An 18,365-nucleotide genomic window follows, 5' to 3' on the forward strand; every position below is an offset into this window, starting at 1 on the left:
TTACTGACCTTTCTGCTATGGAAATAGTTTCTCCCTGACTTCTCTAACTAAGTGCCTAGTAATTTTAATCACCTTGGGTGGGTGAAGCAGCGTTTGTTCCTCTAGGAGTAGACTGAGGGGAAGTTTGATAGCAATGTTCAAGATTATGACACATTTGGATCAGGTGGACAAGATAAAGCTGTTCCCATTAGCTGAGACAGTACAAGGAGTAGGGGAAACAGATGTAAGTTTTGGACAGGGGTAAGGTGAGGAAGAACCTTTTTACCCAGCGTGTGGTAATGAGCTGGGATTCCCTGTCCATGAGGCTGCTGGAAGTGGAGCTGATGAATTATTTGAAAAGGAAATCGGATCTGTATTTGAGGGGAATAAACCAATGGGCTGGAATTTTACCGTCCTACCTACCACGGGAATCAGAGCAGGCAAAAGGCAGACAATGGGAAGGTCCATTCGTAGAATCCCTGCAGGGCAGAAGGAGGCCATTCGAGTCTGCACCGACCACAATCCCACCACCCCCTATCCCTGTAACCCCACATATTTACCTTGCTAGGCCCCCTGACACAAAGAGGCAATTTACCAGGGTCCATCAATCTAACCCGCACATCCTTAGGCCATGGGAGGAAATCAGAGCACCCGGAAGAAACACACACAGGCACAGGGAGAATGTGCATTGATAGTAACCCAAGCCAGGAATCGAACCTGGGTATCTTGTGCTGTGAGGCAGCAGTGCTAACCACTGTGCCACTGTGCCACCCTTTGACCGCGCAGCAGAATTTGACACTTTTGGGATGAGCGAGACCAAAATCCCACCTTGGGGTTAGAGGGATAGACTGGGAAAATGGGCGGGACTCCACAGGGAACTGACACAGACTCAAAGAACTGATGGACTGCCTCTCTGCCATGAATGATTCTTTATTAAATCGAATATATTTGCACTCTCCTCGTTTCCACCATTCCTCCTCATTGAAAACAGCTTCCTGCCTTTAGTGTCAGCACTTTGAGTTGCATAATTGTTCCTTACTGCATTCTACAAATGAATGAGGCAATCATAGAATCACAGAATCCCTTTAGTGCAGAAGGAGGCCATTCAGTCTATCTAATCTGTATCAACCACAATCCCACTCAGGCCCTATTCCCATTACCCCAGATATTTATCCTGCTAATCCCCTGACACTAGGGTCAATTTACCATGGCCAATCAAACTAACCCACACATCTTTGGACTCTGGGAGGAAACCAGAGCACCCGGAGGAAACCCACACAGACACAGGGAGAAAGTGAAAACTCCACACAGACAGTGACCCGAGGCCGCAATCAAACCCAGGTCTCTGGCGCTGTGAGGCAGCAGTGCTAACCACTATGCCACCATGCCACCCAAGATGAACACAGATTACTCAGTGGGGTTTAGAGGTTGTGAAAGCAGATCTGGATGTGGACTGAGGTAAGCCAGAATGAGGGAATCCCATGTACTGATGGCCAATGTCCATAGTATTCTCTGTGTGAACTTGAAGAATGGGTTGATGTCTCTTTCATTGTGTGACTCTTTCTGTCCCCACATGGCCCCACTTCTCTCTCTCTCCGTCCCTGCTGAATTCACTGATGGAATGTATAACATTTGAACGCACTGGCGTTTCCATTCATTCACTAGCCAGCTCTCTACATAAAGGGAAAAGGGGGGGGGGGGGTTCTAAATTGTTACCATGGTTACATTAACTTGTCTTCAAAACCCTGCCACCCAGTTACATCATTCAGTCCTGATGTGGGAAGATTCACCGTTTTACAGGCACAAGCATTGGAGTCTGCACTGATTTCACAATGCTCAACTCGCCACACACACTCTCCCATGGCAAATACCTGCACAGAGATTGTTTTCTTTTCATATATGTAGGAATAAAGCAGCTCTATTTAATCCCTGCCCCCCTCCTCCCCCCAGGCGCTGGGGGAACGCTCCTTCTCGGAGTAAATTGATAATCAAGTCATGTTGCACATGTCTCTGAGCCTGATCGCGATTTGCCTGTCCAAAGCTGCAACAGTAAACAGGACCGCTCCGAGCTGGGGCCACTCCGAGCTGGGGCCACTCCGAGCTGGGGCCACTCCACCAGCAGGCTCACTCAGCTCCGCCTGTGATTGCTGCTGCTGCCTGGTTGCTCCACCTTCCGGAACGAGCAATGTGTTATCCTCTCCGCGCTGGGGACGTGTTTGCGAGGCAGCTCCGCGCTGGAGACGTTGTGCCTGTGTGATTGTGTGAGTGAACAGCAGCTCCGCGCTGGGGCCACGCTCTCCCTCTCCCTTTGGCTCCACGCTGGGGACGTTGTGTCTGTGTTTGTATGTGAGTGAGCAGCAGCTCCGCGCTGGGGCCACACACACACACACACACACACGCACACTGGCTCCGCGCTGGGGACGTGTGCCTGTGTGCGATGTGTGTTTGTGCAGCCAGCGCGCGGCAGCTCCGCGCTGGGGACACACTCTCCTCAGCTCCGCGCTGGGGACGCGCTGGCTAAGCAAAGCTCCATCCTCCTGTGATCCAAAGCGGCGCTGAGCAGAGTAAGTGCAGAGTCGGCGGGCACAAGGAGACAAGCCAGGCTCCCGATGCAAAAGGCAAAATGCAGCCATCCATCCTCACCATCCTGTGCTCGGGATTGTTGGGATGTGTTTTGGGAGCTTTCCCCAGCAGCTTGCAAATCGGTAAGGAGTTGCAGACACTGTCTGCATTCTTGCACACTCTCATTCATTCATCACATCCACATCTTGCTGTTTTAACCAGCTCGATATGATCTCAATGTGCAATCTGTATTCTGGCTTCGCTGGAACTGGGGCTTTTCTTTTTTTAAAAAATGCAATTACAATTCTCTTTGCTGAGTTTAATTCCCAATCAATCTCCTCTCCCTCTCTCCAAGGTGCTCTCTTTCCCAAGCAACAGTCCCAGGAATATTCCGCCTTCCGATTCGGATTATCGTTCTACAACACGGACACTATGTACAAACTCATCACCCAGACCGAGAACGTGGACATTAGTAACAGTTTCGCCGTCACCAATGCCTGTGAGTGGGGAGGGAGGGAGAGGGAGAGTGGAGGGAGATTGGAGGGAGGGAGGGAGAGTGGAGGGAGGGAGAGGGTCTAAGGAGGGGGAATAGAGTGAAGAAGGAGGGAGATTGGAGTGAAGAGGGAGAGTTTGGAGGGAGATAGGGAGGGAGGGATAGTGGAGTGAGAGTGGGGAGGGAGGGAGCGTGGGGAGGAGGGAAGGAGACTGGGGAGGGAGGGTGGTGGAGTGAGAGGGGAAGGAGGGAGTGGGGAGGGAGAGTTAAGAGAGGAGGGAGGGAGAGTGGGAAAAGAGAGATAGTGGAGTGAGAGTGAAAAGGGAGAGTGGGGAGTGAGGAGGGAGGGTGGATGGAGAGAGGGGGGAAGAGTGGGAACTGAGGAAGAGGGGGAATCGATCCCGGGACTGGGTGCTGAGGGATCTTAAAGGGACAGAGGGAGGGGACGGAAAGCCTCTTGGGGTAGGGGGAGTGCTGTTTACCTCCTTGGATTTGGAGTGCTCAGGGCCTCCGAGAGACTGGTGCTGAGGGTGCAGAGAGAGAGATACAGATCCTCTGCTCGGGATTTTAGATTTGATTGGATTTATTGTCACATGTATTAACATCCAGTGAAAAGTATTGTTTCTTGCGTGGTACATAGATAAAGCATATCATTTACAGATTACATATGGGAGAAGGAAAGGAGAGGGTGCAGAATGTGGTGTTACAGTCACAGCGAGTGTGTAGCGAATCTCGGCAGTATCGGACTGCCTCTATTCTGAAGAGGCAAAACCCTTTGTTTAAAACAAGAATCCTGCCTGCAATTTGGGCTGTATCATTAGCAAACTGATTTACCAGACTGGGATGTTTGAATGTGTTTTAAGTAAATGCATTGATGCTTGTTATTTGTTGAAGTTAGGATGTTGGGAGTTTTCTCCACTCTCTCACTGCTCAGGGTGACAATCCCCTTCTCGCTCTGGGCATTGGAAGGAGCTTTTCTTGTCAGGATGTCTCATGGAGATGGAGTCAGTATGATCATTCTCAAACAGGGCGGCGTGACACCCTGGGGTGTGTTTGACACAGGGGCAAGTGTGTGCCACTCGAGGGGGCGGTGGTGGTCGCAACACCCTCTCTTGTCGAGAAATCCTCCGGATGATCCCAGTTAAATAAGCAGCAGTGATATCTCACAGTTGCAGCAACTCTCCCGCTTTCGCCTTCAGTAGGGGGTTTTGACTTAGTTAGATTTTAGTAAATGCTGGTGACTGGCAAGTCTGGGGAGGGACGGGAAAGGTTTTGAAGGTGTGAGTTTGTGTTTGAGCTATTGAGGACAGTTTGGAGACCGCAGCAACTAGCGATGACTGGCAGACAGCGCTGAGCCCACATCTTGTTGTCATTTTCACTGTGAAAGCAATATTAGATGCTCAGGGTTAATGTGAGTGGCGCACCGTGTTGTGAGTAGAAATGGTGTGGGATTAGAGTTTGGATTAGGACATAGCGGTGAGATTTTTCTGTGCTTGACTCTTATCCCAAGCTCCACTCTTGTGTGTGGTGGAAATTAGAATCGGAGTTCCTAAACTAAGATTTTCGATCATAGCCCCCCTCTCTCCCGCCACCTCTCAAACACCTTATATATAGTATTTAATCATCCGTTTTTCAATTTACTCTCATTGTGTTGCTCCTTTTAAAATTAGTTTCTGTATTGAAACATTTATTTTTAATTTTGTTCCCTGCCAAATATTTCTCCCTGTAACTCCTGCCACCACCACCCCCCTCCTCCACACACACACACACACACTTTTTTGTGTTCCTGTCTGCCCCTGAATCAGGCATGCAGTGAATCTGGGAGGGATCCATCCCTCTCCCCACATTCCCCCGGCACAGTCTGCACAATCTCACTCTCCCTCTGCTTTGGGATCAGAGCTGCGGCTTCCCCTCATGGTACATTAATACTGTCTAATAGATCCAAACATACACACAGGGCAGACACCACACACACATGCACACTCAGCACACTCGTTAGTACACACACGAGCATTCACACGGATGCACCAAGTACACGCTGTAAGCCTTTCCCAGCTCTACACATTCTCACACTCACTTAAAGAAGATTCAATTACGTCATTTCACAGAGAATAACGGCTTTATTGTGATCCCTGGGTCGCCAATTTAGCTTCGCGGACTGACAGGGAAATTTGAGAAATGCTTCTGACTTCGAGGCTGATGGAAAATTAAATTGTGAATCAGTTGTGGTTTGTTAATTTAGCAGCGCGTCCAAGTGGCTTCATCGGTTTTCCCTGTTGGAGTTAGACACTGCTCAGTACTGGACAGGATAATCAAACAGTGTGATATCCCCAAACACAGCACATTGCCCTGCTCAGTGTTTCCAGAAAGCGACAGAGCCTCTCTCTATGTGGCTTCTGGTGATAAATCGTCATTTCCCCAACTGGTGATTAATCTGACCACAAAATGTGCTGTGAATATCAGACATCGAGCACACACTGATTATTCATTGGATCCTGGGGATATCTGCAGTTAGTTTAAATGTCCTGGGACATTATTTCGAGCCTACATAATAACACTGCAGCTCCCACTGCTTTCATTTTTTTATTCTGATGGTACTCAGAATATCTACCTCATGAGTCGGCACCAGCTGTGGAGATAACAGTTTCTGCACAATTGACTCCGATCAGGTCCAATGGTTCTTTTTACCAGCGAACAGATTGTGGAGAATATTGTTATTACACATCCTTCCGAACGATCAAACGTTTCCTAGTTGCGACAAATTGAGATCTTCCTTGATTGAAATTGTGTATCTGACAGTGGACAATATTCGCACATGGTTACAGACATTGTACTCACTGGGTTACTGATATTGTATTCACTGGGTTATTGGACATTGTACTCACTGGGTTATCGGACATTGTATTCACTGGGTTATTGGACATTGTACTCACTGGGTTATCGGACATTGTATTCACTGGGTTATTGGACATTGTACTCACTGGGTTATTGGACATTGTATTCACTGGGTTATTGGACATTGTACTCACTGGGTTACTGGACATTGTACTCACTGGTTTATTGGACATTGTACTCACTGGGTTATTGGACATTGTACTCACTGGGTTATTGGACATTGTGCTCACTGGGTTATTGGACATTGTACTCACTGGGTTATTGGACAGTGTACTCACTGGGTTATTAGACATTGTACTCACTGGGTTATTGGACATTGTACTCACTGGGTTATTGGACAGTGTACTCAGCGGATTATTGGACAGTGTACTCAGCGGGTTATTGAACATTGTACTCACTGGGTTATTGAACATTGTACTCACTGGGTTATTGGACAGTGTACTCACTGGGTTATTGGACAGTGTACTCACTGGGTTATTGGACAGTGTACTCACTGGGTTATTGGACATTGTACTTACTGGGTTACTGACATTGTATTCACTGGGTTATTGGACAGTGTACTCACTGGGTTATTGGACATTGTACTCAGTGGGATATTGGACACTGTACTCACTGGGTTACTGACATTGTACTCACTGGGCTATAGGACATTGTACTCACTGGGTTATTAGACATTGTACTGTGTGCAGTTTTGGGCGCCGTACTTATGCAAGGATATTTTGGCCTTGGAGGGAGTGCAGAGGAGGTTTACTGGGCTGATGCCGGAGTTGAGGGGGTTGAGCTATGAGGAGAGGATGAATAAACTAGGCTTGTACTCGTTAGAGTTTAGAAGAATGAGGGGAGATCTCATTGAGACGTACAAGATGATGAATGGGATGGAAAGGATAGAGGTGGAGAGGCTCTTCCCGCTCAGAAAGGACAGTAGGACTAAGGGGCACAGCCTCAAGATAAAGGGGGGGCGGTTGAGAACGGAGTTGAGGAGGAACTTCTTCACTCAAAGGGTGGTGAATCTCTGGAATTCTCTGCCCGTTGAGGTGGTGGAGGCTACCTCGCTAAATATTTTTAAGACGCGGGTTGATGGGTTTTTGATAAGAGAGGGGATTAAGGGTTATGGGGAGAGGGCGGGAATGTGGAACTGAGCCACAACAGATCAGCCATGATCTTATTGAATGGCAGGGCAGGCTCGAAGGGCCAGATGGCCTACTCCTGCTCCTATTTCTTATGTTCTTATGTTACTCACCGGGTTACCGACATTGTACCCACTGGGCTATTGGACATTGTACTCACTGGGTTTATTGGACATTATACTCATGGGGTTATTGGCCATTGTACTCACTGGGTTATTGGACACTGTACTCACTGGGTTATTGGACACTGTACTCACTGGGTTATTGGACATTGTACTCACTGGGCTATTGGACATTATACTCACTGGGTTATTGGACATTGTACTCACTGGGCTATTGGCCATTATACTCACTGGGTTATTGGACACTGTACTCACTGGGTTATTGGACATTGTACACACTGGACTATTGGACATTGTACTCACTGGGCTATTGGACATTGTACACAATGGGCTATTGGACATTGTAGTCACTGGGTTAACATAGAAACATAGAACAATACAGCACAGTATAGGCCCTTCGGCCTTCAATGTTGTGCCAAGCTTTGTCCGAAACCAAGAATAAGCTATCCCACTCCCTATTATTCTGGTGTGCTCCATGTGCCTATCCAATAACCGCTTGAAAGTTCCTAAAGTGTCCGACTCCACTATCACAGCAGGCAGTCCATTCCACACCCCACCATTGTCTGAGTAAAGAACCTACCTCAGACATCCCTCCTATATCTCCCACCGTGAACCTTATAGTTATGTCCCCCAGTAACAGTTACATCCACTCGTGGAAATAGTCTCTGAACGTCCACTCTATCTGTCCCCCCCATCATCTTACAAACCTCTATTAAGTCGCCTCTCATCCTCCTCCACTCTAAAGAGAAAAGCCCTAGCTCTCTCAACCTTTCCTCATAAGACCTACCCTCCAAACCAGGCAGCATCTGGTAAATCTCCTCTGCACTCTCTCCAATACTTCCACATCCTTCTTATAGTGAGGTGACCAGAATTGCACACAATATTTCAAAAATTGGAGCACAATTGGACATTGTACTCACTGGGCTATTGGACATATTCACTGAGTTACTGAACACTGTACTCACTGGGTTATTGGACATTGTACTTACTGGGCTATTGGACATTGTACTCACTGGGTTATTGGACATTGTACTTACTGGGCTATTGGACATTGTACTTACTGGGTTATTGGACATTGTACTCACTGTGTTATTGGACATTGTGCTGTCTGTGTTATTGGCCATTATGTTCACTGGATTATTGGACATTGTACTCACAGTGACATGGACATTATACTCCCTGGCTTAGAGGACATAGCACATAATTTACCATTGGAATTTTTACTCACGGCGTTATGGTACATTGTATTCATGGGTCTATAGGGCATTGTACTTATTGGCGATAGTTATATTAAGTTCTTTCTTTTGTAAAACTGGTCTGTTAGATAATTTCCACTAGTTGCTGCACTAATGTTTCTGAATTTTGGTCAGTTTTGTTCTTTCAGTTTTATTTGACAGCCCACCAGAAAAAACACAAAGCTGGCTGATGGTGAGCTGCAATAGTGTAGCTACTGTGGGTGTCCTTGCTTAAAAATGGGATGTTACATTTCTGCTTTAGAGACAACTGGATGTGGCAGTGATGTGGGAAGAATGAAGGTCAGGGCTGGCTATCTGCTATAGGCTGCGTTGTCAGTGGGACAGCATTGAGTGAGTGTTGTACTGTCAGAGGGTCCGTACTGATGGAGTGCTGCACTGTCAGAGGGTCCGTACTGATGGAGTGCTGCACTGTCAGAGGGTCAGTACTGAGGGAGTGCTGCACTGTCAGAGGGTCCGTACTGATGGAGTGCTGCACTGTCAGAGGGTCAGTACTGAGGGGGTGCTGCACTGTCAGAGGGTCAGTACTGAGGGAGTGCTGCACTGTCAGAGGGTCCGTACTGATGGAGTGCTGCACTGTCAGAGGGTCCGTACTGATGGAGTGCTGCACTGTCAGAGGGTCAGTACTGAGGGGGTGCTGCACTGTCAGAGGGTCAGTACTGAGGGAGTGCTGCACTGTCAGAGGGTCCGTACTGATGGAGTGCTGCACTGTCAGAGGGTCCGTACTGATGGAGTGCTGCACTGTCAGAGGGGCAGTACTGAGGGAGCGCTGCACTGTCAGAGGGTCAGTACTGAGGGAGTGCTGCACTGTCAGAGGGTCAGTACTGAGGGAGTGCTGCACTGTCAGAGGGTCCGTACTGATGGAGTGCTGCACTGTCAGAGGGTCCGTACTGAGGGAGTGCTGCACTGTCAGAGGGTCCGTACTGATGGAGTGCTGCACTGTCAGAGGGTCAGTACTGATGGAGTGCTGCACTGTCAGAGGGTCCGTACTGATGGAGTGCTGCACTGTCAGAGGGTCCGTACTGATGGAGTGCTGCACTGTCAGAGGGTCCGTACTGCCAGAGTGCTGCACTGTCAGAGGGTCCGTACTGATGGAGTGCTGCACTGTCAGAGGGTCCGTACTGAGGGAGTGCTGCACTGTCAGAGGGTCCGTACTGATGGAGTGCTGCACTGTCAGAGGGTCCGTACTGAGGGAGTGCTGCACTGTCAGAGGGTCCGTACTGATGGAGTGCTGCACTGTCAGAGGGTCAGTACTGATGGAGTGCTGCACTGTCAGAGGTCCGTACTGATGGAGTGCTGCACTGTCAGAGGGTCCGTACTGATGGAGTGCTGCACTGTCAGAGGGTCTGTACTGATGGAGTGTTGCACTGTCAGAGGGTCTGTACTGATGGAGTGTTGCACTGTCAGAGGGTCCGTACTGCCAGAGTGCTGCACTGTCAGAGGGTCCGTACTGAGGGAGTGCTGCACTGTCAGAGGGTCCGTACTGATGGAGTGCTGCACTGTCAGAGGGCCCGTACTGAGGGAGTGCTGCACTATCAGAGGGTCCGTACTGATGGAGTGCTGCACTGTCAGAGGGTCCGTACTGCCAGAGTGCTGCACTGTCAGAGGGTCCGTACTGATGGAGTGCTGCACTGTCAGAGGGTCCGTACTGCCAGAGTGCTGCACTGTCAGAGGGTCCGTACTGATGGAGTGCTGCACTGTCAGAAGTCTGTACTGGTGGAGTGCTGCACTGTCAGAGGGTCTGTACTGATGGAGTGCTGCACTGTCAGAGGGTCCGTACAGCCAGAGTGCTGCACTGTCAGAGGGCCCATACTAAGGGAGTGCTGCACTGACGGAGGGTCCGTACTACCGGAGTGCTGCACTGTTAGAGGGGCAGGACTGAGGGAGTGCTGCACTGTCAGTGGGATAGTACTGAGGGAATATGCATTGTCCGAAGGGCAGAACTGAGGGAGTGCTGCACTGTCAGAGGGGCAAAACTGAGGGAATGCTGCACTTTTTGATGGGCAGGACTGGGGGAACAATATACTGTTGTAAGGGCAGTGTTGTGGGAACACTGCAATGTTGAAGGGCAGACTGAGTGTGCTAGGAGAATTCGTGTTTCAGTTAGAGTGTAAGAGTTCTTGGGGTAGGTTGGAGAATGTCAGAAGGGTGGAGACTGGGTGAAGAACACTAGAGGGATGGGGGTTGCATGTTGGAAGGGTTGTAGATCAGGGGCTGTTGAAGTGTTGGGAGATCAAGGACTGTTGGAGTGGTAGGGGGATGGTTTGGGGTTTGTTGAAGGTGGGGGATGGGTTAGGAGGTCTTAGGTGGGTGGGGTAATTTCAGTGGTCTTGAAAGTTGGAGTAGTTTGGTGTTGTTGGGGGTTGGGGGTGGATAAGGGGCTTCTGGAAAGGTGGGCAACAGCTTGGGTTTGTTGTTAAAGGGCTGAGGGGATGTAGGTTGACTGCTCTCAAAGGGGCGATTGGTAGGTTGTGGGCGTTGTAGGGGGTGGCAGTAATTTGAGTGCTCTTGGAGGGTGAAGGTAACTTGAAGGAGTTGATGAGGTAGAAGGAGATTGGGTTGAAGGGATGGGACTTGTTTGGGGAGCTTTGAGAAGTGGGGGATGATCAGGTGTTATTGAAGGGGTGGGTGGCAGGGATGGGGTGTGGGTGGCACTTTTTTTCGTTGTTTGAACTTCTTATTTATTAATTACATTTTTCTATTTTAAGCTGTAAATTCAAAATGTACAACACAGTTCATTTGACAGTTTCCGGGGGAAAAAGCTCTTGGATTAAGGTCATACTCGATTTATGTACAGTGTACCATTCTTTCTGAAAACTTCAGATCAGCAATTCAATCCATTGTACATTTTTCCTAAGTTGCTAGTCGATGTCTGATTGGCAACTCCTGGAGATAATGTCATTAGCACTAAAGGACTATTTGCCATTCATAATGTATAGTGGTTTAGTGCCAGAGAAGTCAGAATGGTAAGGTTGTATTAGTTACAGAGTTGAATAGTTTTGTAAATGTAGCGATTGCATTGTAGCCACTTTCCTACCATCAGTTGATTGCTCTGTGATGAATTATCACTGGGGAGTCAACAACGGAGATCCATTTTCATCATTGCTGCAGTCACTCAGCCTGGTGCATGCAGATGTAGTGAAAGAAAGTCAGCAGCTACATTTATGAAGCACCTTTCATGATGTTTCAATCACTTTACAGTCAATTAAATACATTTGGATTCTAGGCCAGACTTATCTCGCCACAAGTTTCCTCAGTGAAAAGTCTGACAACACCAGGTTTTAGTCCAACCGATTTATTTGATAGTAAACTCACAAGCTTTCGAGGGGACTCCCTCTTCGGGGACTCCCCGAAGAGGGAGTCCCCTCGAAAGCTTGTGAGTTTACTATCAAATAAATCAGTTGGACTAAAACCTGGTGTTGTCAGACTTTTTACTGTGTTTACCCCAGTCCAACGACGGCACATCCACATCACGAGTTTCCTGCCAGTATGGGGTGACATCAATGAGAATTCCCATTGATAGCTCAATACCAGAGAATCCTGCTGCCTTCAAACAACGTACCACCTCCTGCTGGCCCGGAAACACGCGCCTGGGAGGTTGGAGAATCTCACCCGCTGGCAGTGGTATAATGCAAGCCATGTTATCAAATGTTGGAACAGGCACACGGGGCTGAATGTATTTCTCCTGCTATTAATTTGGATTTTTGTTACCATTCTGGATGAGTGAGATGAGCTGGGCTGAATGGATTTTGTCGGCCACAGTTATCTTGTGAACAGAGGATGGAATCATTACTGGTGTTCAGTTTCTTTTCCCTTTAATGGAAGTTTACTGGCAGTAGGCTTTATGGGGTGAAATTGCCAGGATAGAGTGCATAATTAACGTATTGTGAACCAGTATCTTTTTTTTATCCTGCACATGATTCTCAAGAGCCTTTTCCATTGACTTCAGTCTTGTCCCTTTGTTCAGGTACCCATTATCACACTCTGCCTTTATGCTTTTAATAAGTTTTACTGAGGTATTGACATATTGTGATGATGCTGTATTATATGGTAGATATTGAAAATGTATTGTATTGAGAACCAGAATTTAGCAGAACTTTTAAACTGGCCAATCAAGAAAACACAGATACCATTCAGTATTTACCTCTTAAAAGTCATGTCACACAGAGATACCCGAAAACTCCAATGCTTCTCACTGATGGAAAAAATCTAAGTTATTCAATCACTCCATTTTGTTACTCAGGAGACACTTGATCTTTCTAGCCTGTTGGTAAAATAGAATCCAATACTCCCATTCTATGAAAATAATTACATTGAATAATATCATGCACCCAAGCAGAAGAAGGTCTGCTAATTCTTCAAAATAATTGAAAAGATCCTGTACAAATTTTCTGTGTTGCAAGTATGAAATCTTCCCTACTGTCATGGAGTTCATACGATGCAGTGTGTAGTACATGTAACTCAGAGTTGAGGTAGTTATCAAAATCGATGTTATTGTCTGCGTAGTGTTATGAATAACTAACAGGATATTGTTCTGTCAGATTAGCAATATTGTATGACACTGATAAAGTAAAGTAATACTCTTTGGTTTGTTTAATAGGCACAGTGGAACAGGGAGTGCAGATAATCTAACGCTGCATTATATTTTTAGGTATATTGTGAAGTCAGATTAGACCCCAAATATTTTCTATTTTGGCATTAGTGTGAGGATAAGATTATTTTGCAAGTAACATTCTGTGATTGGTAAATCTTGAAATAGGAAAAAGTTTCATGCCTGGTTGAAATGAAACAATCATGGACATTGTACTCACTGGGTTATTGGACATTGTACTCACTGGGTTACTGGACAGTGTACTCACTGGGTTATTGGACAGTGTACTCACTGGGTTATTGGACATTGTACTCACTGGGTTACTGGACAGTGTACTCACTGGGTTATTGGACATTGTACTCACTGGGTTATTGGACATTGTACTCACTGGGTTACTGGACAGTGTACTCACTGGGTTATTGGACAGTGTACTCACTGGGTTACTGGACAGTGTACTCACTGGGTTACTGGATAGTGTACTCACTAGGTTATTGGACAGTGTACTCACTGGGTTATTAGGCAGTGTACTCACTGGGTTATTGGGCAGTGTACTCACTGGGCTATTGGACAGTGTACTCACTGGGTTATTGGGCAGTGTACTCACTGGGTTATTGGATATTGTACTCACTGGGTTACTGGACATTGTACTCACTGGGTTATTGGACAGTGTATTCACTGGGTTACTGGACGTTGTACTCACTGGGTTATTGGATATTGCACTCACTGGGTTATTGGCAGTAACAGGCAGATTGGAAATTGTCTTCACAGGGCTCTTTGTGGTTTTTTTTCACTAGTTTACTGGACTGTGTGCTCAGATATTTGTGAGCCATTTTTCTCAGAAGAGTATTGGATGCCATATTAATAGGAATACTGTGTTTGGAACTTGATGGTTTTTGGGCATTATATTCAAAAATTCATTAGAGATTGAACTCACTGGAATATTGAAACTTTTGCTTACATTATGTACTGATCTCACAGGCTTATTGGTCATTGTTTCAGGGTCACGTAGTCCTAGGCTAGTGAACATTGTACTCACATGATTATTATAAACCGTACTCACAGGGTCATTAGGAATTACATGCTGATATTAGTCATCATAATTGTGGATTGTTAAATATTGTATCACTGTATTCTAGTACCTTGTATTCCGGGTTCAGTGCTCACTGATCACACACAATTTATTGACAAGAGACTTACAGATCATCGCACTCACAGGGTTACTCACCTTTCAGCCACTGGCCATTGTTAACAAAGCTGTGAGTTCATTATCCTCACAGGTTTGTAGAACATTGTACTGAAAGGATTACTGAACAGTTTTCAGAAGTTTGTTAAGTATTGTACTGTTCCTTAAAATATTTTATCAATATTATTAGACAGTGGCTGAGTAATCCAGATGCCCAGAACAATGCCAGGGGACATGGATTCAAATTCCACGATAGCAGGTGGTGGAATTTATATGCAATTAATTGGTAAATTCAAATATAGTAAATATTTGGAAGAGAAAGCTCGTTTCAGTCATGATGCTACCTAGCTATCATCAATTGTCACATAAACCCATCTGGTTCACTAATGCTTAGTAGCAATAATGGGGAGACAGATTATTACATGAATGGGTGTAAATTGAGAGAGGTGGATACTCAGTGAGACCTTGGAGTCCTCATGCATCAGTCGCTGAAAGTAAACATGCAGGTACAACAGGCAGTAAAGAAGGCAAATGCCGTGTTGGCCTTCATTGTGAGAGGATTTCAATATAGGGATAAGGATATTTTTCTGCAAATGTATAGGGTCTTGGTGAGGCAACATCTGGAGTTTTGGTGTCCTTATCTGAGGAAGGATAGAGGAAGTACAGTAAATACTAGGCTGATCCCTGGGATGGCAGATCTGCCACATGAGAAGAGACTAAGTCAGTTAGGATTATTTTCACTGGAGTTTAAAAGAGTGCAAGGGGATCTCATAGAAATTTATAAAATTCTAACAGGGTTAGACAGGGTAGATTCAGAAAGAATGTTCCTGATGCTGGGGGAGTCCAGAATTAGGGATCATAATTTGAGGATAAGGTGTAAACCTTTTAGAACTGAGGTGAGGAGCAATTTCTTCACCAAGAGAATGGTGAATGTGTAGAATTCACTACCACAGAAAGTAGTTGAGGCCAAAATGTTGTGTGATTCCAAGAAGAAATTAGATGTAGCTTTTGGGGCTAAAGGGATCAAGGATATGGGCGGAAGGGACCTGTTCAGATGAGATAGTCTTCGTCTGAATCGTGCTGGGACCAGAGTCCTGGCGAATCGTATAACTAGGACTGTAGATAGGGCTTTAAACTATTTAGGGGGGGGAGGAGGGTGCAAGGGTGGGGGAAATTACAAAATCTAAAGTAAAGGAGAGGGTATGTGTGCAGGTAAATGTTGAGGATGTTCCACTAATTAAAGGAGTAGGGGGCATGAGAGAGGTTAGTAGCATTTCTACAAATAAGGTCCAGATAAAGGCTGGTATAAAGACACTTTACTTGAATGTATGAAGCATTCGGAACAAAGTGAATGAGCTGATGGCGCAAATCAGCACAAATGAGTATGATCTAGTGGTTATTACGGAAACGTGGTTGCAGGGTGACAGGGACTGGGAACTGAATATCCAGGGGTATCAGGTGTTTAGGAAGGATAGACAGGAGGAAAAAGGGGGTGGAGTAGCTCTGTTAATTAAGGATAATATCAGGGCGGTAGTAAGAGAAGATATAGGCTCCAAAGAGCAAAATGCGGAATCGTTGTGGGTGGAGATAAGGAATAGTAAGGGGAGAAAGACGCTAGTAGGTGTGGTCTATAGGCCCCCAAATAATAACTTTGAGGTGGGGCGGGCTATAAACAAACAAATAATTGATGTGTGCAGAAACAGAACGGCGATAATTATGGGGGATTTTAATCTGCATATTGATTGGATGACCCAAGTCGGACGCGGTGGGCTTGAGGAAGAGTTCTTGGAATGCTGTCGGGATAGTTTCCTTGAACAGTATGTGACGGAACCTATGAGGAAGCGAGCTATCTTAGATCTGGTACTGAGTAACGAGGCAGGTAGAATTAGGGATCTTCTTGTGAGGGATCCTCTTGGGACGAGTGATCATAGTATGGTTGAATTTCTGATGCAGATGGAGGATGAGAAAGTAGGGTCCCGAACCTGTGTCCTCTGTTTGAACAGAGGGGAGTACAATAGGATGAGAGCGGAATTGGCGAATGTAGATTGGGGGTGCAGATTGGTTGGTAGGACGGCTGAGGAACAGTGGAGGATTTTTAAGGAGATCTTTTTCGGTACTCAGCAGAAATATATTCCGATGGTAAAGAAGGACTGTGGGAGAAGGGATAACCAGCCGTGGTTATCAAAGGAAATAAAGGAGAGTATTAAATTAAAAGCTGATGCGTTCGGAGCGGCTAAAAATAGTGGGCAATTAGAAGATTGGGAAAGATTTAAAAAACAACAAAGAATGACTAAGAAGGTGATAAAGAAAGGAACGATAGAGTATGAAGCTAAACTAGCTCTAAATATAAAAAAAGATAGTAAAAGTTCTTACAAATATATAAAGAAGAAGAGACTGGCTAGAGTGAATGTTGGACCCTTGGAGGACGAGAGGGGGATTTAGCGGTGGGCGATGAGGAAATGGCTGAGGCTTTAAATAAGTTTTTTGTGTCGGTCTTCACGGAGGAGGACATGAATAGCTTGCTGGATATTAAAGATAGAAGGATGGTAGGAGTTGAGGGCCTGAATGCGATTACTGTCACTAGAGAGGTAGTGCTTGATAGACTAATGGGACTGAAGGTGGACAGGTCCCCAGGACCAGATGGAATGCATCCCAGGGTTCTGAAAGAAATGGCAGAGGTGATAGCGGATGCCTTAGTAATTATTTATCAAAATTTGCTGGACTCTGGGGAAGTGCCGGAAGATTAGAAAACGGCTAATGTTACGCCGCAGTTTAAAAAGGTAGCAGACAAAAGGCAGGGAATTATAGGCCAGTTAGTTTAACGTCTGTAGTTGGAAAAATGCTAGAATCCATCATCAAAGAAGAAATAGAGAGGCACCTAGAAAAGAATGGTTTGATCAAGCAGACGCAGCACGGATTCGTTAAGGGGAAGTCGTGTTTATGAATTTATTGGATTTCTATGAGGATGTGACTAGTGCGGTAGACAGAAGGGAACCAGTGGATGTGGTGTTTTTAGATTTCCAAAAGGCGTTTGATAAGGTGCCTCATAAAAGGTTGCTGCAAAAGGTTAGGGTGCACGGAGTTGGGGTTAAGGTGTTAGCGTGGATAGAGGATTAGTTGTCTAATAGGAAGCAGAGAGTTGGAATCAATGGGTTCTATTCTGGTTGGCAGTTGGTCTCTAGTGGAGTGGCACAGGGATCGGTGCTGGGGCCTCAACTGTTTACTATTTACATAGATGATCTGGAGGAGGGGGCTGAGTGTAGGATAACAAAATTTGCTGATGACACAAAGATGAGTGGAAAAGCAAATTGCGTAGAAGGTGCGGAAGTCTGCAGAGAGATCTGGATAGGCTGAGTGAGTGGGCGAGGACCTGGCAGTTGGGGTATAATGTTAGCAAATGTGAGGTTATCCACTTTGGTAGAAATAATAGTAGGAGGGATTATTATTTAAAAGGCGAAAAGCTGCAGCATGCTATGGTGCAGAGGGACCTGGGGGTCCTTGTGCATGAATCGCAAAAACCCAGTCTGCAGGTGCAGCAGGTGATCAAGAAGGTGAATGGGATGCTGGCCTTTATAGCGAGGGGGATAGAATATAAAAGCAGGGAGGGGGATAGAATATAAAAGTAGGGAGGTCTTGCTGCAACTGTACAGGGTACTGGTGAGGCCACAACTGGAGTACTATGTGTAGTTTTGGTCACCGCATTTGCGGAAGGATATATTGGCCTTGGAGGGAGTGCAGAGAAGGTTCACTAGGCTGATACCGGAGATGAGGGGGTTAACTTATGACGAGAGATCGAATAGACTGGGTCTGTACTCGTTGGAGTTTAGAAGGCTGAGGGGGGATCTTATAGAGACGTATAAGATAATGAAGGGGATGGATAGGGTAGAGATAGAGAGATTCTTCCTGCTTAGAAAGGACAGCAGGACTAGAGGGCACAGCCTCAAGATAAGGTGGGGGGCAGTTTAGATCAGAGTTGAGGAGGAACTTCTTCACTCAAAGAGTGGTGGGTCTCTGGAATTCTCTGCCCGTTGAAGTGGTGGAGGCTACCTTGCTGAATATATTTAAGTCACGGGTAGAAAGGTTCCTGATAGACAAGGGGAATTAAGGGTTATGGGAGAAAGCGGGAAAGTGGAACTGATCCACTTCAGATCAGCCATGAT

General features: G+C 46.2%; 1 protein-coding gene across 4 annotated transcripts in view; it reads left to right on the forward strand.

Annotated features, from left to right (window-relative positions):
* Positions 1 to 2,602: 2,602 nt before the first annotated feature.
* LOC145351719 (glutamate receptor 1-like) overlaps positions 2,603 to 18,365 on the forward strand; it is a 215,923-nt gene continuing 200,160 nt past the window's right edge. For all 4 annotated transcript variants that reach the window (XM_080201294.1, XM_080201296.1, XM_080201295.1 and 1 more), the window contains exons 1-2: positions 2,603 to 2,684; positions 2,897 to 3,040. In XM_080201294.1, coding sequence (XP_080057420.1) covers positions 2,603 to 2,684; positions 2,897 to 3,040 — 226 coding nt within the window. The remainder of the gene's footprint in view (positions 2,685 to 2,896; positions 3,041 to 18,365) is intronic.

The sequence above is a fragment of the Carcharhinus amblyrhynchos genome, chromosome 13 (assembly GCF_965287045.1).
Source record: "Carcharhinus amblyrhynchos chromosome 13, sCarAmb.v2.hapA, whole genome shotgun sequence".
Classification (NCBI taxonomy): domain Eukaryota; kingdom Metazoa; phylum Chordata; class Chondrichthyes; order Carcharhiniformes; family Carcharhinidae; genus Carcharhinus; species Carcharhinus amblyrhynchos.